The sequence below is a fragment of the Cryptomeria japonica genome, chromosome 6 (genome assembly GCF_030272615.1).
Source record: "Cryptomeria japonica chromosome 6, Sugi_1.0, whole genome shotgun sequence".
Classification (NCBI taxonomy): Eukaryota; Viridiplantae; Streptophyta; class Pinopsida; order Cupressales; family Cupressaceae; genus Cryptomeria; species Cryptomeria japonica.
Window position 1 is genome coordinate 432,376,841 of NC_081410.1, and position 13,405 is coordinate 432,390,245.

General features: G+C 35.3%; 1 protein-coding gene across 1 annotated transcript; it reads left to right on the plus strand.

The window, feature by feature from the left end:
* The first annotated feature begins 1,239 nt into the window (after nt 1-1,239).
* Nucleotides 1,240-4,531, plus strand: LOC131054609 (uncharacterized). The gene is made up of 2 exons (XM_057989151.2): nt 1,240-2,105; nt 3,486-4,531. Exons 1-2 carry the CDS (start codon nt 1,973-1,975, stop codon nt 3,884-3,886), a joined length of 534 nt encoding a protein of 177 aa, XP_057845134.2. The 5' UTR covers nt 1,240-1,972; the 3' UTR covers nt 3,887-4,531.
* The last annotated feature ends 8,874 nt before the right edge of the window (nt 4,532-13,405 follow it).

Consider the following 13,405-nt stretch of genomic DNA (forward strand, 5'->3'; position numbering starts at 1 on the left):
GGATCTAAACAATGGGGGAAAGAATAAGAGGGGGACAACTTAAAGGAGAAGGTAGAGATGTCTGAGGGACCTTACCTAGGCTAGAATGAATCAGCTCGCCTGGCTTTCCTCTAGAAAGTTGTTTTGTTCTGGGAGTGTGGAGGAATTGAGTCTAGAGGAGCTGGAGAGACATGTGGAGAAGCTAGAGCTCTATCTTGAGACTACTGAGAAGCATTCTTGCTTGCCTGGGCTACATCCAAAGCAGGTGATACCGAAAGATTTTCCAGGCCCTTGACCATCTTCTGACCGTCTTGATCAATAGAAATTAGTTCTGAAGGCGGATGAGGAAGGTGGAGAGCACCCATAGAAGCTGCCACTGAGTTATTTTGACTATTTGGTTTCGAAGGATACATTTGTCAAAGATTTCCTTTCCCATCCTTATCACTTTTTGTTTCCATTTACCCATTTTTAAAATAATTTCTAAGTCGCTATAAAAGCCTTTCTTAAGGTCAATCTCCACATAAATGTTTGCTACATCTCCTTTGAGGCCTTTTAGGAAATCCACCTCAATACCCACTAAGGATCCTAAAGCGTCGCCTATCTTCAACAAAGCCTTCAGGCACCAAAACTCAGATGGGAGGCCCACTAAAGACAGCCAAACTGGGGTTTTCTCAAATCTATGATGCACCGGGTCGAAGCTTGGTTTCCAATCTATAAAATGAAAGGTCGACCCTTGGAAGAACAAAGGACAACCTGTCGTGGTTGCTCTCTTTAAAGATGAATCAACACATTCTAGAAAGAAGAAATCATTTTGAAGTTGTCTGACCGAAATCAAGCCTGGGAATGAAGACGTCCACCAGGTGATTATATCTATGCTATTCCCGCAACTACCACACCATTGTGCGAAGAAAGCATTTTCTTTGAATCGAGCAATCATAGGGTTCAAGGAATCCGAAGGTAGAACAAACAGTTTGCTACCCATGGACTTCTTGTTCCATTTCTGGTCCTTGCGATCAAAGTTAGGAGTCGACCGCTGAGAAAACAGTTTTTTGAAGCCCAAGGCCTTCGTACCCCTGAAAGACAAGGTGGATGCAGCTAATGGGCGAGCTTGCAGATTTTGGTGAGTATCCCGATTATATGACAGGGGTTCCTTGGAAGGAGAGCATTTCTGAACCCTAGCTGAAATTGGGATGTTGTTTGGGCCTGTTGCCACTTTCTTAGCCCAAGAGTCTAAGCTTTGGTGCTTCACAGCATGATTGGATCATTGTTTTCGGAAGCTTGCATTCTGAGCAGTGCCAGACCCGCGAGGAAAGACTGTTCTCTCTAGAGGGAAACTTGCCTGAGATCCCAACGAGGAGTGCCTTTGATAGATCTGGTTCTTATGTAGCTGCTGAAATTTATTCTTTCCCTGGAAGCTCAAAGGCTTCTGGATATCTGTCCGGATGGACTGCCGCCTAAAGGGGCCCTGATTTGAATATTGATTGTGGAACCGCACTGATTTGTGAAGCCTTGATTTCTATGAGTTCTCTGAACATTCAAGGAAAAATCCTGAGGTCTAGAGGAATTACCTCGAGGATGCCATGGCCTATCTAACCTCGTGCTTGGTCTTGATTCGTGTCCTCCATGAATATAATTTGCAGGGCCCTCCATTTTAGGTTAGCTTAACTCACCCTTTCTCCTAATCTCTGCAGCCAGAAACAGGGGAGCAACCTGAAAAATGAGAAAATGCATGGACTGCTACAGAAGCTTCAGATTCTCTAAGTTCGTCCTGCAAAAATTATTTCCAGCAGCTCTGAGAGCGCTATCTTGTAAATTTAGACTCTATTGTTGAACACAAACACATGAGTGAAATTGTTTTTGAATTCCTAAATATTTTCTTTCAAAATTCCCTAATCCATCATATATATATATGAAATTGTATATACAGAACTAATATACAGAATTATGAGGCTTCTTTTCATCTTCATGCACATTCAATCATGGGCTTGCTACTATGATTTCCCTGATTTTAGTGATATTGCATGCAAGATCAGCAACAGAAAAGATAGGTGTTCGAATCGCTTCACCAGCGAAGTACAGTTCAAATTGCTTACACACAACGAAATTGAAAGGGTTACAGAGACAAGGTAAGAAACAATTTTAAATTGTGTACAGTGAATGAACTTGAAAAGGTTAAAAAATAGAATAAATACAGCACTCTGGAGGAGTAAATCTCCATTAAGCTCTAAATTTTAGAATCCCTTATTTAATTAATAGGAAGGAAAAAAATTGGAAGCAATCTAGTTGGAATCTTGCCGATTGAAACAAAAAATTTCTCCTCGTCGCTCAATATGCTCCACAAATGACCTGGATTTTATATTTTATCCCATTCTGTCCCACGCTCAGAAGAGGCTTTGCAGCGTATTTTGTTTGGATATGTACAGTACACGCAAACTTCACGCGATTTGAAGGAAAAATTTGTTTCTTTTTAACAAAAAATACTATGAGAGATGCCTTCCAAGGTAAAGGATTATTTTTCAGGGTTGTCTTTATGCTGAGCTGGAATTTAAGGCGTGTAGATAAGGCTCCTGACACACAAGTTCAATGTCGAATATTTTTGCCAGGTCTTTATCGGAGGAAATTCTGGCGCACGGAACGGACGACTAATTTAACTTAGAATTGCATAGGTATTGCGACGGCGACCCCATTTACACTTGTGCTTTCAAATTAGGGTTTCGAGAAAATAACCCGTCGTCTAGCCCTACAATTCCAGCGACTTTGTGCAAAGTATATAAAACAGCTGGGATTTCAGGGTGCTGTAGGAAATTTTCTACAAATTGAGCTCAGGAACTTCCCTTTCTAGTCAGTAAAGAGACAGTTTCGATTAGGTAGGTATTTTTTATTTCCTTCAATCCAATTGAGTTCCTTGTACCCTGCATTTTATAGTACTTGAGTTCTTTAGCCTTTTTCTGCCTTCTGTTGAAGGGATTACGAGAGTTATTAGACCAGATTAACTCCTAGAATTTATATCAGATTGTTTCTCTGAGATAATTTTGAACTGTGCTCCCATTTTTATTGTCCTTAACTAGGATTTGGTACTAAAGATATTTGAGATTTAATATGCTAAATTTGTGAGTGAAAATGCCTGTGCGAAGTTGCATTTTCTTTGCTTTAAGCATTTTTTGAAGTAAGAAGTGAAAAAATCCAGACTAAAGATTTTGCATATATTTCTAGTTCTTTTAAGACTGTTAACAGATTGTTGATGAGAATATTTGATTTGTAAATATTTATGAGAATTCATTCTTATGAATATGAAGAGGTAAATTTCACAACAATTTAACTAAATGAATACCCTGTATCCTTAACAAGATTAATTCTTGTTATTTTTCTGTATATTAAATTGAAGGGGTTAGCCAAGGTTTAAATGGTACTTGTACACTAAAAATAATTAAATACACTTGATAGATTCTACAGACTAATTCAACCTACAGAAAAGCCTCTGGGCTAATATTGTTTCTCTGCAACAGCTATGGTGAAGGATTTGAGTTTGAAATCGAGGGATGCAAGCGCCCGTCTTATGTTGAGGAAGGAGCATGGGAGGCACAAGTTTGGTGAGGTTGTGGGCGGTACCATTGCTGATTGCGGCGCAGTTGTTTGTTGCCCCTGCGCTCTGTTGAGTTTGGTTGTTGTGAAGTTGCTTGTAGGTCTCTCCAGAAAGGCTTGGAGAAAGATCAGAGGGAAGAGGAAATCAGTGCAAGGAGAAGAACTTTTTTTTGAAGATCCTGTGACATCTTCTCAGTATGAATTGTTGACTCCCAAACACTCTGTAAATGTTCTGGTCATGGATCATAATTTTGTCAGTACTGAGAAAATTTGGGAGAATGTTGCTGGAAAGAGTCATGTGGGCTTTTGGAGAAATGATTTTTAAACGGAGTGGAGGCCCTGAATCTGGTTCGAAGTCTCTTCAAGGAAAAAAGTTCAGTACAGAGAGCCCGTGAGGGTTTCTTCTTACCAAACTTTTGATGATGATGATGATGACCATATGACGATGACAATTCTTTCAAAATCTTAATGATCTTTTGATTCCTGTTGGAGGAATTCTATCTCACAATGTTAAAAGTGAATGCATATAGCGGAGGTAGTTTGTATTAAGACTGTTACACTTCTGATCTACCGTTGTGAGAATATGTAAACTGGGATGGTTCTGTGAATTGAGGATGGCTAATATTACAGAAGAGTGGGGTTTATCTTTGGTTCTGACCAAGCTAGGAAAACTAAGAATCCATTCACAACAAAAGAATGGCAGGGATTCATTGTCTAAGCTCTACAAGCGGAACAGGCTAATCAAGAGCCAGAGTCGCATAGATGTCACACGGAATTACAGGATTCAGGTTTGAAAAAGAATTGTCTCTGGAATTGACGTCTATGTGGAGCTCAGCTCTAAGTTAAGGAGTTTTCTCTGAGTTAAGTGTGATAAACCAGTACCACTATTTTTAATTTTTTCCCTTCTAATCATTTCACTATATTTCAAGAACTATTTTAATCAACCAAGTAATATCTATTCAATTTAGAAGTATTTAGTGTCATAGTGTTACTATGATTATGGCAGTAAGGCTGTCATATGTATTTGGCTGTTCTTGTTGTTACAGTCTGGGCTCCTTTCACTTTTGGCTTTCAGTTGTGTATGTTTCAGTTATTGTTGTTCTATATTCTGAAGACTCTCGGTGAATTGTAATTCTTTATTTGCTTTCCTCAATTAAAAAAATTCTATACCACAATTTCACATACACAAAATATGGTGAGCTATTTAGATCTTTATTTGAAGGTCTATTCACAATGGCCTTGTACACATATTCTTTTATGTGAAATAGAGGGTTAATGGTTGATACACTAATAATAAGAAGATTTCATCCTTACAATGAGATCTCGTATCTCTCTTTCAAATCATAACCTTAACTTAAATTGATACTTACCATTCTATTTATTTATAATAGTTTCAATCAAATGTTAGTTCAATACCAACATAAATGTACAAGCACACACAAAATTACATGGGACCTAACACGCACACATCCTGACATCTAGGATATGAGATCTTTGACCTTTCTCTCGAATCACAAGTTTAACTTAAACTAATATTTACCATTCTATTCATTTCAAATAGTTCCAATCAAATGTTAGTTCTATATATATGCATATACAAGATGTGAATAGCTCACTTTTACATCATATGTACATGGTGTGATTAGCTCATACACACATCGCAAGTACACATCGTAACTATTCAATGCATACAACACTTATACACATTGTGATCAACTAGCAAAAAGAAACTAGATGTAACCTTATTACAAGAATCTTCTTCTTTATTGCATCCATCGCGTATATGGTACTAATGACAACCAACTAAATCGTACATATATCAAACATAGCTCTAACATGTGGAGTCATCTTATAACTTTCGGTAAATAAAATCAAGATGTCTTTAAAGATTTATATATCTTAGACTAGTTGATATTGATACAATGCCACATAGAGTGATCCATTAACCTATACACATGCTTGTATGGGTTTTGGGGTCAAATTGACCAAGACAAAAGTAACGAATATAACCCATTTGAGTTGGCTTATATTCATACACAAATACAAGCTCATAAAGTAATTTCAAGTGTCATCCACTTCATTGAATTGTTGCTCATAAACATAGTATTTATTTGACACAAATTAAACCCATAACATTGTTAGAAATTGTTTTGCTTATAATGATATAACATTTATGTATCAAAGTATACATTTATCTACCAAATAAATATAAAAGGAAATTTTCATACCATATTTGGTAACACTTACAACTAATTGCTTCCAATGGGAAAGGGCAATCATAAGGAACTTTGTCCTAAACTCAACATAGATCCAAGCATATATTTATAGGATTCAGATCCTTCATGAAGATTAAAAATTGTGCATACTATCATATTATAATAGCTTAACCCAACAACATCATTAGATGCAAATTTAGTAGGTCTCTTTAACTCATCCATTACCGTTTCATGGTCAACTGTATCATGCCCTTATTTCTTGGAAGAATAGACCTCACTAACATCTAAAGGGTAACCTATAGCACTCTATGCTTAGAATTGAGCCAATACATAATACCATAGTATTTGGTACACAAAACTTCGATTATTTTAGTTTAGACAAGACTAGAGGCATTATCATATATTCTAATTAAAGATAGACCATAATGATATTGACTCTAAAAATTCATCCAAGATTGGGGTATATTTTAGAAAGACAAAACAACAAACCTCAAAGTAGATAAGCTTGATGATGATGGGCTAATTTTAATATGCAGCTTGAATCTATATACTGGGAAAATAGTGGTTAGAAAGGTCAATTCACAACCATTTGGTGTAGATTTTTCAACCTCAAGTTGGAACATATTAAAAGAGGGAGGGTTGATTAGGTTTAGAAACCCTAGATTAGTTCTCTAGACACCTCCCTACTAGTGTGGATTGTAGTGACAACCTTTGTCCAAAGATTGCCTATGTATTTTCTCCTAAACAAGATCAACATCAAATGTTCTCCCAACCTTAGTCTCTCAAGGAACATACACATATATTCATATTTATAGGGTTTCATACCAATAATCACTAACATTTTCAAAATAAAATTCATACATGTACATGTGCATAACAATACAATCAATATAAAATAAATCCAACCATATTAGAGCACAGGACAAGAATAATTAAAATTTCTTCACAATGCTACAATTATGCAAAACCCCAATATTGTTTTGAGTGGTGTCCTATCATAATATCATTCAATGATATCAATTATCTTGATCATATTATGTCATGATATCATTTATAATTATAACACAAAAGCATCAAGGAGCCCACATAAAAACTATATGGAACTTTGAAAGACTTACTTGATAATAAGTATAAAGTTATTTTAAGCATGAACAATATCTATGCCATAGAAACATATAGTAATTGACAACAATATATCCATTAGATTGTCAAATTAAGATATGCACTCAACACTAATAATATTTACAACCCTCCAATTCCATTTTTCTTATGATGCAACTCAATATTCTTACAATATTTGAGTCTAACAACGCATAATTCTCACACTTGCCACTTATAACTAAATAGGATCTTAATGATGAGAAGCAAGTGATCTTAAAAGAAAGTGTAGACGTATAAAAATGACCATATTCCTAAATGAATATTTTATGTTCATTTCTCTATTTAATTAAATCCAATTTAATTAAATTATCCACATTCTTCTATTTAATTAAGTAAATTACTCAATTTATTTAAATTAAATTCACTATACCCATTTAATGAATAAATCATTTTATTCAATTAAATCTCCCCTATCCACTTTTAATTAAATTCAAATTTAATTAAATAGTTATCCTAAATTGAATAAATCTAATTTATTTAATTTCTCCAAATTGCAACCAAATTGAATTAAATTATTTCAATTAAATCCTATTATCCCTCCATCCACTTGCAAAATCCTAAACCCCTTTCTAATCCCTTCTAGAATCTTCTAATCACTTCTAATTAGCCTAACCCCTCCTCTAAACTTTGTCACATCCCTAAGCAAAGGGAAGTCACTTCTCAAAACCTCAAAGTCTTTGATAACCATTAAAGGCTTCAAACCTTCAACCACTTAAATCCTCAAAGTCTTTGATAGCCATTAAAGGCTTCCAACCTTCAACCACTTAATCCCCCAAAGTTTTCCATAACCATTAATGGTTAACTCAAACCCTCTTACATGGTTAAAACATTTGTTTTAACTCAACCTTCATCCAACCCAAGGGTCTCATCAGGACTTTAATGCTTTGACCATGATTATCTCTTAATCATTTGCACAAGGGTTTATCCTTGGATTAACTCTTAATCCAGTGGGTAATCCTAATTTAAGCTTGACCCTTACCCTCTAGATAACCATGAGGTTTTCTCAGGCCTTTAATGCCTCCAACCCCTTCTCTCAACCCAACCCTATGTTGACACTTGTCACCATTTCATTGGTGCAAATTGTGCACATGGATCCCCAACTTTCAAACTCAACCCTTGATTAAATCTTTCAATCCTAGCCATCCATTGCCCTGTTTTTGCTATAAATAGAGCTATCATTCCTCCATTTTAAAGAATCCAAATTTGTAGTATCACACTTATGCTCAAATACATTCAAGCTTTCATATCATTTTTATGCTCATCATTTTAGCCTCTTTGAAATCAGGAATTAGTCTAAATATGCATGTTTAGAATAATTTCTTTATCATTTAGCTCAATTATAGACTAATATATCATGTTAGGATAGTATTCATACTAATCTTGTCATCTTATCATTTAGTTTATTGCATTTCAAGATCATGCGTAGCTTAGCATACCTTTCATTCTAAAAATTATCAAAGCATCCCTCGTTCTTGCATTTGCCATCCCTAAACCATTTTGCTCAGTGATCTGAGAGCAAAAACATTGGTTTGAGGGACATTGTGAGATAGAGAACCATGGGACCCACCTTGGGAAGCTAAGTAACACATCGTTACTCCATAGCTTGCACCAAGAAGTCCTATGTGTGTGTGTGGACAAGTCATTTAGTCATATTTTCACATATTGAGTTCCATCAACCCACTTTTCCCGCATACAGAAAGAAAAAAGATCTTGGAAAATTAATACTTATACTCCTATTTCAACTGAATTGGCCTTGTAGTTAGTTACCCAAAACACTATGCAACATTAATAGGGAAGTTACATTTAAATTTATTGTTATAGAGTTCTTACAATGCCCAAAAAGGATGTTTTTGAGTTGATGTTATAAGGTGACTATAAGAAGACATAGATCAAGTATGTCTTACAACCTTAAAAAATAAAAATAAAAACTAAAATTAAAGAATACTATAAAATATGCTATCCCTCAAAAAATGAAAAGTTGAGTACATATGTGTGATTTGGGAACCTAAATCAACAATTCATAACATAACTATTTTATAAATTTATAGATAAAATAGACTATCTAAGAAAAAATATATATGTACCATTAAATTTTTGTTTTTTTTGATAAATTTAAAAAGAATGTCAAATTTTGACATTATAGGCAAAACCTATCTTACAAAAAATTTCAAAAAAGGTTAAAAAAAGGTTTGGAGGTAATCTTAAAAAAAAAAACAATCTAGAGGAGAAAATTAATCACAAATATTGTTGGTTTAAGCAAATTAGAGAAATCAAACAACATCAATTATTATGTAGATAAAAAAACAAAAATAGCAATTCACAACAACACAAAGATTAAACATGGTTCACTCAATGTGGGCTACATCCATAAAGAAACATCCATCCACCTTATTTTATTATCTAGTGAGAAAATGAATTATAATCTCCAAAGCCTAATCTCTTCAGTGCATTATATCAATGTGCTCATGTTGCCTCAAAAATCTCTTGGCCTTACACATTCCACAACCACTAAGTTATCAAACCTTTTTGGCAATTTACAAAGTCAAATTACATACTAAACTAAAAAGTGACTCCTTTATCAAATAATGTCCATTTTTCTTCAAGGGAGTTGCCTCAGAACCCCGCTATGGGCTTTCCCTCAAGACTTGTGTCAAGGTGAGAACCTTGGAACTCGTAGGAGGATCTCTATCCATCGCACTCCCCCATCATTATGTTTGGGGTTAAAATGTAGTTGTCACATTCACCAAAATTTATTCCTGACAACATGATCAGTTACCACATACCAACAAATATTAGAAAGAGATTTCCAACACTTATTAGAAGTCAAATATTGGTCTCTCGTAGCTCGTGGGCTTCGTGCCCTTGCTAGGTTATCGTGCTTGTAGGTCTGGACCTCCATAAAAAAAAAAAAATGGTCTCTCTTGGTGCAAGTTATGAAAATAATATAATAAATAGGCTCTAGAGACTACAGGGGACAATGTTGCTCATGTGGGCATTAAGACAATGAAACTATAGTCGTGTTGTGCCAAGGTGGTACCTAAGTGGTACTAGGGTGACACATTTGCAACATAGAGATGATGTAGTTACCATAGTGGCAACATGGAGCAAACTATTAGTGGTGGGGTTGACACTTTAGTTGGCAATTGGCAACGCTAACAAAAAATTTTGGCCATGAATTTGGATACATTAACTTGAGGGTAAATACATTACCTAATTAGTGAAAAAGGAAACCTCCAAAAAAACATGGCTAAAAATAGAGCACCAACTTGTTGGTCCATTGACTTGTAGGTAAAGAAGATACCTAGTGGCTAAAAACCACCCAAAATATGCAAAAAACTTGATCCCCTGAAAAATGACTACCTTGCCCAAGTTGTACTTGGTCATACCCTATAAAAAGCATTAAAAAAGATCTCCATATGATGATAATGCAACACTTACACAAAGGTAGTGTTGCAAATGACCCAAGGTATCCCTAATATATTTTGGTAGAATGATAATATGACCATATGTGATCCATATGGATTGTGTATAAATTTGTGTATGGTCTCCCAAAAAAATGCCATTTATTTTGTCTCAAATATATAGTGTTATCTATGAAAATATAGGTTTTGGACCCTTTTGAACACAACCCATGAGGTCAATTTTGTTGGCAATTGACACTCAATTGGTTGGTTTCACTATGTTGTCATTGATGGAAACACGGTATCTTGTTTTGGCTTCATGTTTTGGTTCAGTTGTGTACCGACAAGCACTTCACAAACACTTCACCAGCACCAGCACCAATACCGGCACCAACAGGATGGAAGGATTTCTTTGGTTACCGACAATGCAGGCTGACATGGTTTTGGAATCAGGTTATCGGTATTGAAGGCCGACATATTTTGGATCCGACATCGACAATTGTTTTTTATATTCATTTATTTATGTTATCTAGCCAACATGTATATTGACATTGTAATTATCTTTATAAGCCGGCATAAGGGATGATAAACTGCATAGGGTATATAGGTCAGTTGGATTAGATCATTTTGATATATGATGTGTATTAGGAAGGAAATAGTGAAGGATATGCGAAACATATGAGAGAGATCATGTATGTGAGGATATTTATGTAAAGGGTATTCCGGTAAAGGGTTTAGGGTTTCAGACCGGAACAGACAAAGCTTAACCAGAACTGTATTCAGGCATTGAAGATGCTATCTTAGCAGCTCATTCATTTCTTCAGATTGTAGTCTAGATTTATATGTAGTCAGTGAGGCTCCTTTTGTGATTGAGCAATGTGCTCTAGGCTATAAGCCTTCGTGCTAGTGTAGGCCCCTATATTTTGTAATATCTCTTCATATGGCCAGTGGATTGATATTGTGGGTCACAAATCCCCCCATGGTTTTTCCTCTTTGAGGTTTTCCACGTATGACTCTGTGTGTTATGGTATTCATTTATGTGATTGGCTTATTGGTTGCTTTGCTTCTTTCAATTCTATATGTACTGGTATACCGGTTGGTGTATGCATGCTTTAATAAGGTTAAATTGTTTCTACCGATAGAACACTGATTCACCCCCCCTGCTCTCAGTGTTCTTGGATTCCAACAATTGGTATCAGAGCCTTGTGCCTCGGAGGAAGTTTAACAGCTTGAGGGAGATCCTGAATCCGGAATCATGGAAATGGGTTTGTAAAAGCAATTTGAGATGACACTTGAAGATTATGATGTTGAAAGGATGAAGAACTTAAAGCTACAAGATGAATTGAATTCTGCTAAGAATTCATTCATCCTACAGGAGAGGTTGTCATCTGTTCAAGCTAGGAAGAAGGAACTTTTGCAAAATCAGGATGATGAAGAGAAAGATGCACTTAAGGAACACTGTCAGAAGATGAGTCAAGAGAACATGGTTATGAGAAATGAAATGCAAGCTATAACTATAACTAGGAAAATGGAATGCATCAAAGCAATATTAAACTAGCTCAACCACAAAAACCAGATTGCAATGATAAGAAATCCTAATTACAATCAATAAAGGCATGAAGATGAAATACTAAAATAAAATGCAAACCAAAGCATGTATCTCCTTCATTGTTCCTCCATTGTCCTTCTTTCTCCTTCAAATTACTTTGTTTGTGGATCTCACCTACAAGTGCAAAATGCAAGTATGAAAGCAAGCAAGATTGACAAGATGAAAATTGTAGCATAAGGATACTTGAAGCGTGGTTGATTGATTGAAAATGTGATTGATTATGAAAATGTGATTGATTCCCTTTTTCATTGAAGAAAATCATCCAATTTATAGACAAATTGGAGAGAGGACAAGATTAGCATGAAGAGATTTGAAAGGAAATTCAAATCAAGAATGGCAAAATTATGACAAATGACAATTTGCTATGCAAGGAGTATGACAAATTATGACAAGTTGCTATGCAAAATGCATGACAAATTATGAGAAATTATGGCAAGTGGAAGCATAAACATAGGAGAAAATGAGGGAATGAAATTAGGGGAAATATTAGAAAAATTAAAGAAAATAGGAGAAATAGAAATTAGGAATTAGGAGAAATTAGCAAATTAGAAAATTGAGGAAAAAGATGAAATAGAAATTAGGTGAATTAATTAATAGGTTTTCATCCATTAATTAATTCATGAAAGAGACCTAGGACTAAATAAATAGATTTATTTAACCCACAAAGAAGAAGAAAAGGATTAAATGAACAAATCATAAAACCCTAGAAATAAGAGGACAAGGAATTAGGTCAAGACAACAAGAAATTAATGTAGGTTCGATCATGATTCTGATTGGCAAAGGACCAATGTTGATAAATGATTGAGATTGGTTGACAAAAATCAATGACAAATTGACCAAGATTGACAAGGAGATCAAATTGATAGGCGCCAATTGACGAGGAACAATGACTAATCGATCCAAATTGACATGATTGAAAAGGACAAGGATCGATGACGAATCGATCGCAAAATGACAAGATTGACAAGAGGACAAAACCCTAATTCTATCATCGATTAGGATTGACGATGTCCAAAATGATGATAAATGAGCACGCACCATGATGCGACAGGATAAGATCGACCAAAATCATGATTGAAGATTGCTATCGACAAGACCTAATTCAAAAGCGAGAAAAATGAGGAATGCAGAAGAAGGACTCAATGCTCGCAAATGATAAAGACCAAGTGTGCAACATAGAAGAAATGTTAATGCAACGCAAGAACCCTAAAATAAGGCAATGCGCAAATGTTAAAGTATGACTCCACAAGCGTTGACCATTTTTAGACGTCTACAATAACTATGAGAATGTCTAAAGAGATTGAGGACCAGAAGAAGAAGGAAGAAAATCTTGTTGTATCTCTGAAGAACAAATTTGAAGAATGTGGTAGGTTGGTTCATGAAAATGATATGTTGAGAACTGATTTAGTACAATCCCAGAGTAATGAACAAGATCTTGAGAGACAAATGATAATTCT